Source organism: Typopeltis vanoorti, chromosome 6, assembly GCF_054136105.1.
Source record: "Typopeltis vanoorti isolate ZY-2024b chromosome 6, IOZ_Tvanoo_1.0, whole genome shotgun sequence".
Classification (NCBI taxonomy): domain Eukaryota; kingdom Metazoa; phylum Arthropoda; class Arachnida; order Uropygi; family Thelyphonidae; genus Typopeltis; species Typopeltis vanoorti.
This window is the reverse complement of record NC_143554.1, coordinates 6,699,325-6,713,185: the sequence shown is the minus strand read 5'-3', so window position 1 is coordinate 6,713,185 and position 13,861 is coordinate 6,699,325. Positions and strand designations below refer to the sequence as shown.

At 35.7% G+C, this 13,861-nt stretch overlaps 1 protein-coding gene across 3 annotated transcripts in view; it reads left to right on the top strand.

Annotated features, from left to right (window-relative positions):
- LOC150105263 (protein alan shepard-like) overlaps positions 1-13,861 on the top strand; it is a 323,518-nt gene that overhangs the window by 107,981 nt on the left and 201,676 nt on the right. For all 3 annotated transcript variants that reach the window (XM_090394029.1, XM_090394030.1, XM_090394028.1), the window contains exon 7: positions 7,779-7,876. In XM_090394029.1, coding sequence (XP_090250155.1) covers positions 7,779-7,876 — 98 coding nt within the window. The remainder of the gene's footprint in view (positions 1-7,778; positions 7,877-13,861) is intronic.

The following is a 13,861-nucleotide window of genomic DNA, read 5'->3' as shown; positions in this document are numbered from 1 at the left end:
GCTGAAGAACACGAGTTTCCATGGCCATACATCTGCACACAAAAGAATAACATGAGCAATGGTGATGCCATGCATTGGGTAGAATGGCAATAAGCTCACTGCCTTTGGATGCCAGACTGGAGCAGTGGAAACATTCTCTGGAATGATTATTTATGCTTCGCCATCTGGCAGTTTTACGGACAAGTCTGGGTTTGGAAGATGCCATGAAGAAGCTACCTGCCCGAATGTTGTGCCAGTTGTGAAGTTTTATGAAGGGGTATCATGGTTTGTGTGATACCCCCTTTATATGATAACTAAGTAAATACTGTTTTACTTGGTTTGGCCTAGGTCTATTAGGATACAGCATTAGTTTGTATCTAATGCTGTTCATTTGTGATTTGGCACAGAAGCTTATAAAGTAAATTTCTGCATGTGGTGGTTCTGAAATCCTAGAATTGTTAGCATAAATTCTTAAAGTGCGCATCCTATCCTGATATAGCAAAACTGATCAGTATGGTTGAAAATATTTAAATTTCAAATATTAGTAACAGAACTTTAAAATTAATTTTAAATTAATTTTAAATTAATTAATTTAAAATTAATTAAAAATTATTTTGGTTGTTCTCAGTCAAGAAAGGGTTAAGATCTAGGTTTTTCTCCCAGAGAACAGTGAGTGAGTGGAATAATTTGCCCTTACGGGTAGTGAGTGCATCCAGTGTGAATGAATTCAAGGGCAGGTATGATAGCTGGGTTGGGTAATTTACAGCTTCCCTTGATGAGTCCTTGACTCCCTGGAGGTCTTAGATAATAATAATAATAAAATATCAGCTGACTTGGTTATAGCAAGGCATCAGTTGCACCACTGCAAATCTTCATAATAAAAATTTATGAATTAAATTTTCCTTACCATATAATTACAATAACATGGAAACATCAAAAATAACAATGAATTTATCTTAGTAATTGTGGGACATCTGAATTAACACTGATTATCTATATTCCCATGTTATGATCTTTGGTTGCACAGTATATGTGATTGGGAGACAGACTTGCGACTAATGCTGAGGAGGACTCCATTACTGATTATCTCCTTTTTACATAGTAACATTCTCCAGTTAACTGCAAAGTCTTTTTGGGTTTCCTAATGAAAGTTGCTAGAATATCTACTTGTGCAATTTTAGATACTGCTCTCCAAACCATTCTTCAGTTAGATTGTGATAACTTTAGTGCAAGCAAACATCATCGTATGTTTTGCAAAAAAAATGTCACTCTCCCATACTTATGTTTGATTATACCCAAATCTCAAAGCAAGATGTGATTCTACTTGGAGATACTGGAAACATGCTCATTAACAGTGTATTTTTCAGTTAAAAAGTCTACAATTTTTGCTGTTTAACATTGGGCAGCATTATTAAATAATTGCACTAGAAAAATGCAAAATTCTCAACAGACCTAAAAATGTTTATTTTAAAAAACCATTAGCGATTGAGAGTAGTCATATCTATGACAATTTATATAGCACAATTTCCTGATGATGTCTGATGTTAGGCTTCAAAATATATCATCGTGTCCTCTTATTTTCTTACTAATATATAAATATATGTTGATGTATTAAGTTTCCCGAATCAAAAACTCTACACGAAAGACTTGAGATAAGTCTTATGAGAGGACTTTAGTCTTTATTTATTGTTTCATTTCTTCCACTTATTGTTTCTTGTGTGTTATTACAATTTTAATATTGTATTCCGTTTTAATATATAGAGGGATTCATAGTGTGTAGTGTTCGTTGAGAGCTCCTGATAAGATAAGTGTTATTTTAAGTTATCATTGACAGATTTACTTGAATATTACGTAGTTTTGTTTGCTTTGCATATCTTAGTGTGCCTGTTTGTGTGTTTTTGGTGTTTCAATTATTAATTTGATAAAGTACGATAGAGGTGAGTACGGCTCCCGTAATAAAGGTGATAATAAAGGAGTGAATGTGTGTGTGTGTGTGTAAAAAATGTAAGGAAAATGAGGAATTAAAGTGTATTTCAGGTTGTGAGTGTGATATTTTTGTCAAACTTCAGAATGAAGAAAATAGTGATATGACAAGAAATGGTGAGGTTGTACCAGAGAACCGTGAGGCCGTGAATGTAGAAAGTTTGAATGATGGTATTAATACAGAGCAAATTAATGGTTTAACAGAAAATAAAAAAGATGAGATAGATGCTATGTGTGAGATCGCGTTGTTGAGCGGAGCGATACAAAGCGCAAAGTGGCAGCTAGAGCATATGAACAAAAGTCTACTGAGTGTACCAGCCAATAATAAAAAGTATGATAGGAAAAATAAGAGTATGAGTGTGAACTTGAACAAAATGAAGGAGAGAGTGCTGTATGGAGATTCGTTAGTAGAGGATTTCACAAAATCGTACCAACCTGGTGCAACCATCAAGGACGTAAGTAAGTCTATTAGAGAGCAAAAGGAAAGGGTGAAAGAAATGATAGTTGTAGCAGGTACGAATGATTTGAAAGGAGATAAAATGGAAATGATAGAGGACCTGAATGAATTGTTTGAGGTAGCAAAAGAAAAGAGTGAGAGAGTTAGGATGATTAGTCTTTTGCCGCGGTACGACAGTGAAGTGTTTAGAAGGAGGACCATAATTGCAAATGACTTTATGCGTGGGTTATGCATGACAGGTGATGTGGAATTTGTGGACGTGTGGAGAGAGTTCGATGGGCGAAAGGATCTATATAAGATGGATGGTTTGCATTTGAATGGATTCGGTGTAAGGAGACTTGAAAAGTTGTGTTAAATGAAGTGGATGTGCAGAATCAGGGAAACTAGATTTATGAAGTGGGGGGGGAAGTAGATATGCAGACCTTAGGGAGGCAGTTGAGTGTATGAATGAGTATAATATGCCCAGGCGAATAAGGACAACAAATCAGAATGGGGTAGATAGTATAAGGCATCAAGGTAGGGATGGGGCTAACGGGAGTCTGCAATTCATGTACACTAATGCTAGGAGTATTAGGAACAAGAAGGAAGAATTTTTGGCCTTGGTTGGCACTTCCAGGCCACAGGTTATTGGCATTAGCGAAACATGGCTGACTGTAGATGATATAGCTAGTGTGATTGAATGTGATTGGTATAGTATGTTCAGGAATAACAGGGAGAATAAAATGGGGGAAGGAGTATTGTTGATGATAGCTGATGAGCTGCAACCAAGGAGAATAGAAGTTCAATTGCAGGATAGAGAAAAGAGCACATTTGAGGCCATTTGGTGTGAGATTGTGACTAGCAGAACAAAATATACAATTGGGTGCTGCTATAGACAAGGTGATGGAAAAGATGGTGGAAATAGTATATACAAGCAAATAGAAGAAATGAGTGGAAGGAGGGTAATTATTATGGGAGATTTCAACCATGGTCGCATTGATTGGAGTGAGGAGAGGACACACGGGATGAAGGAATTGGATTTTATGCAGATATTAAGGGATAACTACCTGTGACAACATGTAATGGAAAATACTAGGGGTCAGAGAGTGCTTGACCTAGTAATTGCATCTGAGAATTTGGCTGTAACAAATATGACCACATTGCCACCAATTGGTGAGAGTGATCATAGGGTCTTAACTTGGGAGGTGGTTAAAGGTGTGGAATTTACAATTAAGACAGGGTACATGTGGAATTATCGGGCTAGTAAGTATGACAAGCTTAGGAGTTTGATTAGTTCAGTGCCATGGCATGTACAACTGCAAGGGCTAGAAGTTGATAGTGCATGGGAGGCAGTTAAGAAGTGTTTGAATGAAGCAATGGCTGACTGTTTACCTAGAGTCCGAAATCAAGTAGGAGTTAAATGGATGAATAACACCATTAAGCTTGAGCTGCAAAAAAAGAAACAACTATGGAGGGAATTTAAGGAGAAAGGTGACCCGCAATCACATGAACGGTATAAAGCTCAGGCCAGAAGGGTAACAAGTGTGGTAAGAAAAGCAAAAAAGGATTACGAAAGAACATTGGCCATGCAGGTAAAGAGAATCCTAAACAGTTTTTTCAATATCTTGCAAGTAAATGAAAAATGTATATGGCAGAAGGATTTTAAAGAATGCCGATGATAGGGAGGTAACTGAATCATTGATATAGTTGAGTTACTGAGTGAGCACTTTGCAAGAATATATCATCCAGGTGGTGACCTTGCAGAAATGAATGAACCAATAGATTATACGGGAATTGTGGTGAATGAAGTGGAGTTCAGTAGTCTATTGCATAACCTCAATGTCAATACATCTGTGGGATTGGATGGTATACCAGCGCGTGTTGTACGTGAGGCAGCTAAAGAATTGTCAGTACCCTTGACCATTTTGTTTAATTTGAGTCTCGGGTCTGGGTTAGTTCCGAGGGGGTGGAAAGAGGGGAAAATAGTTCCAGTGCATAAAGGAGGTTCCAAGACTGCTGTTGTAAATTACCGACTGATTAACATATCAGGAATCGTTGTCAAGTCTAGGAGAAATTAGTCAAGAAAAGAATACAGGATTGGATAAATGAAAATGGGATATTGTATGGGGGACAACATGGTTTTGTGAAGGGTAGATCATGCCTCAGTAACTTGCTCACGTTTTATAACACAGTGACGGCTGAACTAGATAAGGGTAATGAGTTTACATTGATTTTACTGGACCTTGCAAAGGCCTTTGACAGGATACCATATGGAACTCTAATCAGTAAACTGGAGCAAATGGGGATGGATATAGGGTTGGTGAGATGGATAGGAGAGTGGTTTATGGAGAGATACCAGAGAGTGGTTTATTCAGGAGTTGAGTCCAAAAGATGGCTTGTTACTAGTGATGTGCCGCAGGGCTCTGTTCTTGGACCACTACTTTTCAATTTGTTCATCAATGATATAGGAAAGGATCTGAGAGGAAGTGTTCACTTGTTTGCTGATGATGCAAAGTTGGGTAGAGCAATTGTGAGTGCACAGGATGTCAACATTTTACAGGATGATTTGGATAGTTTGGAGGACTGGGCTAGGGAAAATGGATGTCAATTTATGTGGCAAAGTGTAAGATTATGCATTTTGGGGTGAAAAGAATAGCAGCAGTATATCACATTGGTGGAACCGTACTCAGGAGATTGATGAGGCCAGGGATTTGGGAGTGTTGGTGGATAGGGAATTAAAGTTTAGGGGCACATTGCAAAAGTGGCTAAATCAGCTCATCAAATCACTTGGCTTCTGATAAATACTTTAACAAGCAGAGACAAACAAGTTATTGTTCCTCTGTATCGAGCCTTGATAAGACCTCATCTAGACTGCTGTGCTCAGATATGGACGCCAGGGTTTCTTCTTGATGGGGTGGAGTTGGAGAGGATCCAGAGACGAGTGATCAAGATGATAGCAGGTCTGTGGAATGAACCTTATGAGAACAGGTTGAAGATTTGTGGGTTGCAAAAATTGGTCGATAGGTGGAAAAGGGGTGATGTGATTGAGACATTCAAATTACTGAAGGGTTACTATAAGATTAATCCAGAAGATATTTTTGAGAATAGGACTGGGAGGACTAGGGGCCGTACATGGAAGCTGGACAAGAATGTGGTTAGCAGAAGATGGTTAGAGCTAGGTTTTTTACTTGGAGAGTGGTGAATAAGTGGAATAAGCTGCCAGAGTCTGTTGTGCGTGCTACGACCGTGAATGAGTTCAAGGCGAGGTATGATACATACTGTGTGAATGTCGAATAGTTGTTCTTGACATGATGTTAGGGCCTCCCTCGATGAGTCTGTAGACTCCCTGGAGTTGTCCAGAATAATAATAATTCCTGATGATGATGTTTCTGTGCTGAGACACTATTGAGATCGATTAAGCCTTTTGCTTAATTATTTCTCTTTGTGCTGTAAATTATTCCATTAGAGTGCAACATGAATATAAACTATCACATAAGCCTAAATACTCATTTATTTCTAATTTATTTACCAAATCACTTTCCACTTTCAAAGTTGCATTAGCTGCATTCCTGATTTTCTTTGTGACATATGAAGAAGTTGCCTGTTTTATATCTGTACTAATGCTTCTCAAGTACAGGTAACCCTCGTATAATGCGGTACTTATACAACGCAGTCTACAAATTGTAGTAACCCTCATATAACCCGGTTTCGATAAAAACAATGTCTACAAATTGTAGTAACCATTTATCTTTTCATATGTTTTTCACCGTGCGACTTGAAAATCAAATTTTATCTTTGTTAAATTTGCATCTACCTGTATCATGCATGTAGTTATAAGTAGTGAATTTATATTAGGGGAAATATCCTTTAGCATGCATGTACCTCAATTGTTTACCATATAAAGTATTTATTGTTGAAAATTGTCTTCGTTTTCTGCCAGGAAAGAGCATTAAAAATCATAAGTGTGTTAATCTCCAGCTGAGCACTTTATTTTCTGGTGAGTTACATACATAATTAATATGTAATGCATTTTTTATGTAAAAAATTTATTTTTATAGTAATGACCACAAACTGCAATGAAAGGAAAAACCAACATTGAAAACAAAATTCATTTGTCTCGAAGAAAAATATTCAAAATCTTGGATCGGTTGAAAAATGGAGAAAAACCAGGAGTTTTTGCAGGGACTTTGAATTTAAATGAATCAACAATTCGAACAATCAAACAAAATGAACATAAAATCCGAGAAAGTGTTTATTGCTGGGTCAACGATAAGTGCAAAGTGCATTGATCGTGTATGCGATATTCTAATGGAAAAATGGAGAAATCTAATGATTTCGATAGAAGATTGCTCCTCAAAAGAAAATTCCTATGTTTAGAAATCTTATTAAACAAAACTCTCGAAGTTTATAAACATTTATAGTGCAGACCAGGTGCTCAATGCGGATGAATCTGGGTTATATTGGAAAAAAAAAGTGCAAAAACGCATCTATATTTCGAAAAATGAAAGATCAGCTCCTGGATTCAAAGTTTTCAAAGATAGAATTACTCTACTGTTTTCTAGTAATGCATCTGGTGATTACATGACAAAACCAGTGTTTGTTAACCAATCCTCAAATCCTTGTGCTATGAAAGATTAAAATATGCACTATTTTATTTTGCCTAAAACATTTATGCATTATGTGCAATGAAGTTTAAGTACAATTTGTAATTTTTACAATTTTATACTATGTATTTGTTTCATAGTTTGTTTTCTTAACTTACATGAATTACGTGAATCAGGTAAATAACAATATATTTTTGTTAGATATGTTATTGTTGTTTATATATTTTATTTAAATTAAGGGGATATTAAATCCCACATTATTTCAAAGCCGAATAAGAAATTCAAAGATAGAAATCCAAGAGTTTCATGCCGCATATAGCAGCCTATAAAAGTTTGGCGGATTGTAGCGTAAGCTAAAACTTTTATAGTCTGCTATATTCAGCATGAAACTCTTGTATTTCTATCTTTGAGTTTCTTATTCGGCTTTGAAATAATGTGGGATTTAATATCCCCTTAATTTAAATAATTTTATGTCGCCAAAGTGAAGCCTAGTGGCTCTTTATTTCAGTTGTTTATATAATTAAAAAAAAAAAACGATTTAGAAACATAACCCTACTTTTTCTATGTGATCTGAGTCTCACATAACGCGATTTATCTGATGTGCCATTTCTGTGGAACCTAACATCAGGTTATACAAGAGTTGCCTGTATATATACAGCATTTAAAGAAGTTTCATCATATAAATGAAAACTAATTAATTGCTGATTTTAAATGTATATGTGAATTTTTATATACATATGTATTTGGATATTATACAGATTTTTATGCATTTCAAGGATGTAAAGATCCACTCCTGGTAAAATTTGCTGATGGTGGTGTAAAGAAGAAAAATCAGTACAAAAGTCAAGAGCATAGGTTATGGCAAGAAAATGAGGTAATTTTGTCAAATTTTGACACAATTTTGACTTATTAAGAACAGAAAAATTGATAAATGTTATTTCTGAAGTTCATCATATATGTCAACTACACTTCACACTTTAATCATGTAAATTTTACTAATTTTGGATTTGTTGCTGTTTATATGAGAAAGAATTAAACTGATTGTCCTTTCGTTTGAAAGACCTGAATTCAAATATGGATGCAAAGAATCTTTGCCACTAAAGGTAAGGTTGTTGGCCTCATAGAGAGGTGACAGTTTTTCCACCAGAAATTTAGATTTTTCATCTCACAACCCAAAGAAATTGGCTAGAGAATATACACAGTTGACAGACAATAGCAGATAGGATTAGCTGTCATATCGGAGAATTAATTAGCTTTCTATAAAGCCAACTTAGTTGGCCATGACTGGATGCTGCCTAACATGTAAGGGAAAGATGAGATGATAATGATTTACTTCGTTATTATTATTATTCTGTATTCTGAAATTCTTCACTTTATAATTTTTTTGTGAATAGCATTTCATTAAATACTCAGCAGTTGAAGTGCTGTTTATTTGTCAAATGGAAATCCATTAATCATAAGTTTTCCACATCTACATATAAAGGTTTCCTTTCTATCTAAAGTAATCTACTGATTATCCAATTGTGTTGGGAAAGTGAATTTTTGATCACAGATGTGAAGGATTGTTATCTTGGAGGAATGCTACATGTACTGTGGGGAGCCACTAGATACCACCAAAAAAAAAAAAAAAAAAAAAATAGTAGATTATAATATTTTTTTGTCACAATAGCTTTCTCAAGGGAAGTTAGTAATTAAATTATTCTTGAATGGGGGCGGGGAGGGATGAAGTTAATCGCAACAAACTAAGCAAACATGTTGCTTTAACTTGCATTATTTAGATCATGCTTTGTGTAAAGCCTTACTTTCTTGAACTGTTTATTACTTTTCAGTCAAATTTATCCATTTCCTTAAAAATCTAATTTATTTTTCCTTATGCCATACCATATCTATTACAACAGTTATTCAATTTAGTCAGAGAATCTTGCATACTTGTAGCAGATTTATTTAGAAGTATAACATCGTCCACATAAAGCAAAAAGCTGACATTAACATCTCCAATTTTAATATCATGTTTAATACTACTTTCCTTCATAATGTGATCCATATAGATAATGAATAACAGAGGGGATAATGTACATCCTTGTCTTACACCAGATTTAACATTAAACCATCTTCCTGTACTTCCTTCAATTCTAATTGCCGACTTACAACTCAAATAAAGACTAAGTATTGCTTGATATAATGCCCCATTGACACCATATAACTGCAGTGTATTGAATAGCTTCTCTCTTGGCACCTTGTCATATGCCTTTTCCAAATCGACAAAACTTAAATACAAATCTTTGTTATATTCCCATGCTTTCTCGACTATTTGTCGTAAAGTGAAAATCTGATCCTGACAGCCTCTATTTGGCCTGAATCCAGCTTGTTCTTCACCAAGCTTTTCTTCCACAATTCTTCTCAATCGTTTCTCAAGTATACTTGCATAGATCTTGCCAGGAACACTTAGTAGGGAAATACCTCTGTAATATTCACATTCAGTTTTATTTCCCTTTTTATATATGGGTATTATGAGAGCTCCACTCCAATCATTGGGAATTCATTCCTCTGTCCAGGCTTTCTGAACTATGCAATGCAGCCACTGTAAGACTTTTATACCACCATACTTCAGCTTTTCTGGTCGAATATCATATACTCCTGCTGCCTTTTCACATTTTAAGCCTTTGATGGCTTTTTCTACTTCAAGTATGGATATGTATTCCTGACTGCATGCCTGGTCAGTGTTTTTTTACTACTGTGCTGTCATCACTGCTTGTTTCATTTAGCAGTTTTTCAAAGTAATTACTCCATACTTCAAGGATATCTTTCTCTTCCATTTTCATATCACCTTTATCACCTCTCCAGAATATTTTACCACCTTCTTGATATTTATTTTCTATATTCTTGCCAAAGTCCTCCCATGACTTTTGTTTAGCTAGTTTTACAGTGTTTAGCATTCTTGCATTTGCCTCTGTATTCTCTAAGAGCACAAGCTGACTTATATGCCAGGAATTTTTGATATGCTTTCTTCTTTTCCTTCACTGACTGTTTAATTTCCAGTGTCCACATGGAGTTCTAATTTTTCTATCCTTGCTGACAACTTCACCACATGCCTCTCTAGCTGAGTCAATCAGGACTTTCTTCAAGGCTTGCTAATGAATCTCCAAGGTTTGATTCCAGTTCTCAAACTGTTTCATTTTTTTTTCAATAATCTTTGTGTATTTTAGCCTACAGTTCACATCTGAGAGCTGCTCAACTTTTATTTGCTTTAGAACTTTCTTACATATTATTTTTTTCAATATGAAATTCAATTTTATCCTGCTCAAGACTAAATAGTGATCACTTCCAATTTCAAATCCTCTGTACTCTCTGGTGTCCTGCACCAGCGAGAAAACATCACTATTAACAGTGACATAGTCAGTATTCCTTGCCTCTTCTCTCCATATGAATTTGTGCACATTTTTATGTTGGAACATGGTGTTAGTAATAACCAGTCCATGTCCTGAGCAGAAATCCAACAGATATTTGCTATTATTATTAGCTTTGCTCTTTTCTCCAAAATTTCCTAAAATATTTTTGTATGTCTGAGAATCATTTCCTACTCTGCTATTTAGATCCCCAACAAGGACCAACTTTTCCTTTTTCATTGTGTCAGTTGCTTTTTCTAAAGCCTCAAAAAATTCCTCCACTTTTACCATAGTAGAACCTTCTGTGGGACCATAGGCACAAATAAATCTCATTGTCCAGTTCCCCATTTTCATATTTGCCCACATTACTCTACTTGAGACTGCCTGCCATTCAAGAAGATTACCCTCGTATTTTGTGTTGAATTCTATGGCTACTCCTTCTTTTGCTTGATTGTCATTGCCTGAATATAACATTTTGTATTTATTGCTCAGAAAGATCTCACCAGTTTTTGTCTTTTTTGTTTCAGTAACCCCTGTTATGTCGATTTGGTACTTATCTAATTCCTCAGCTAGTTCCATTTCTTTGCCATTCAGGCTTCTTATGTTGATAGTACTGATCTTTAACTCGGGTGATGTTGAGTTGGGGTGTGTTTTCAGATTTGTTCCAGTAGCTGACTTTTCACTGTTCACCCTGGTTCCCTGGTGAAAACAATGGGGGCCTTTTTTAACCGGGCGTCTCCCCAGCCGGCATGAAATTTTGTCAATGTTGTACCATCATTTTTTTATTTTGGTTTAACCGATAAGAAGACAATTTGGTCGGCTAAATCCCAAATTGCCAGCCGATCCTCGTTAGTTCAATATCCAAGTAGGTACCTAACAGGGTGCACCACGAGAAGGTGAGGATCGGACATTAGTTCAGATGCCCTGGTCGGTTCTCCGCATTTCTTTAAAGGCTATGTGGAGATCTCCTTTCAGTTATACAGATTTGACCCTTAAGGTGACTAAAATGATAAAATATAATTAATAGATTGTATTCAACTAAACAGTTGTTTACCTTTCTGTTGACATCAAAATCATTCACTTAGCAAGTTTCTCGTAGACTTTTTTCTCTCCAAGCTCTCCATATAAAAGCACCATCTATTGATTGGAAAACCAAACTTCCTTCCTTCCAAACTGGTTATTTTTTTCAGTGCAATGTTTTTATCATGCTGATGTTCTTCTTAAGCACTATTTTTACAGTCATAATATTATGAATAATGATGTGCAATGCACAATTAATTGTGTGTACACAAGTATGCTTAATGAAGCAACAAACAAAAAGTTCCTTTGCTGAGATTGATATTTATCCTCCCTTTGTTCTTTAATAAAATGTTTTGTGAATTTGTATAATATTACATATTGTTATGAGAAACTTAGAGTATTATTATTTATATGAGCACTCCATGAACTCACAAGACTCATCACAGGAGACCAACTCTGTTCATTAACACAATACCTATCTTGCATCTCCTTAAACCTATTCACTGTTAGGGCACTCACAATCACCTCTGGCAGCCCATTCCACTCATTTACCACTCTCCAAGAAAATAGTCTAGTCTGCACACTATTACTAACCATATTCTTAGACAGCTTCCAAGTGCGAACCCTTTTTTGACCTCTAATCCTCATGTATTGAAAAATTTCTTCTGTGTCAATCTTATAGTATCCCTTTAGTAACTTATAAGTTTTTATCATATTCCCCCTCTCCTCTGCCTGTCAGCTAAACTCTGCAACTCACCACCCTCACATAGGGAACATTCCACAGACCTGTCACCAGCTTGGTCACTTGTCTCTGAATCCTCTCCACAACCTCCTGATTCCCAAGAAGCACAGGTGACTAAATCTGTGCACACTAGTCACCATTTTTATAAAAAGGAATAAAAAACCTCCCTATCTTTATTTGTGAATGTGCTCTTCAGCATCCAAATAATCCTCTGAGCTATTTTGCCAACTCTTGCAATATGTCCTCTGAATTTCAAATCTTCATCCACCATCACCCCCAGATCCTTAGCCTCATCAATTTACTGTAAACTAGTACAATCAATATGATATATATATATATATATATATATGTGTGTGTGTGTGTGTGTGTGTGATCTTTTCATCAATCAAGCGATACTTAGTCTTTATTTGAGTTGTAAGTCAGCAGTTAGAATTGAATGAAGTACAGGAAGATGGTTTAACGTTAAATCTGGTGTGAGACAAGGATGCACATTATCCACTCTGTTATTTATTATCTATATGGATCACATTATGAAGGAAGGAGGTATTAAACATGATATCAAAATTGGAGATGTTAATATCAGCTCTTTGCTTTATGCGGACAATGTTTTACTTCTAAATAAATCTGCTACGTTTGCAAGATTCTCTGACTAAATTGAATAACTGCTGTAATAGATATGGTATGAAGGTCAACAATAAAAAGACAATGCAATGAAAATAGGCAGAAAATGTCAACAGTGTTTTGAACGGGAAACCTGTGGAACAAGTAAAACATTTCAGCAACTTAGACACGATTTTTAGTGAAGATGGTAAATTAAATATGGAAATAGACTACAGAATCAACAAAGCTGGTATGGTAGGAAGTCAATTGAATAAATTCATATGGAATAAGAGAGAAATTAGTCAGAACACTAAATTAGCTGTATACAAGACAGTGTTCAAACCAAGTTTAACTTATGGATCTGAGAGCTGGGTCAGAAGTAAAACACTTCACCAAAGACTAGAGACCGTAGATATGAGAGTCCTGAGAAAGATTAGAGGCATGAACAGATGGCATCAATGGCAATATCATATTAAAAATGAGGATATTAGGAAAGGAAAGAACTTGACATTGTCAGCATCCAGGAATGCATTAGCAGAGCTAATCTCTGCTAACGCATTCCTGTATGGTCACTTAAACAGAATGGGCGAGGAAAGATTAGCAAAACACGTGTTCTCTGCCAGATTGGCAGGAAAACGACCCACAGGAAGATCAAGATATAGGTGGATTGATACTATACAAAGTGCCTTAGATGATAGAAATACAAGATCTGATAATGTTGGAGTCTTGACAAGTAACAGACTGATGTGGAGGAAAATTGTAGATAGGAAGTTAGTAATTATGTAAATTTTCATGTAATACTATCATATCCTGTACACCCCCCTTGAGGGTACATGGCAGGAATTTGACGATGATGCTGATCTTTTCATCCCAAAGTGCATTACCTTACATTTTATAACATTGAATTGACAACCATTATTCTTTGCCCATGCTGCCAATTTATTTAAATCTTTCTGTAAGATATCTGCATCACCTTTATGTTCCCTTTCAAATCTTCTGCTATATCATTAATATACGAATTATAGAGTAGTGGTCTAGTATTGAGATGGATTGAGGAGAGGAAGCTTGGTGAAATACAAGCTGGATTCAAGCCAAATAGAGACTGTCAGGA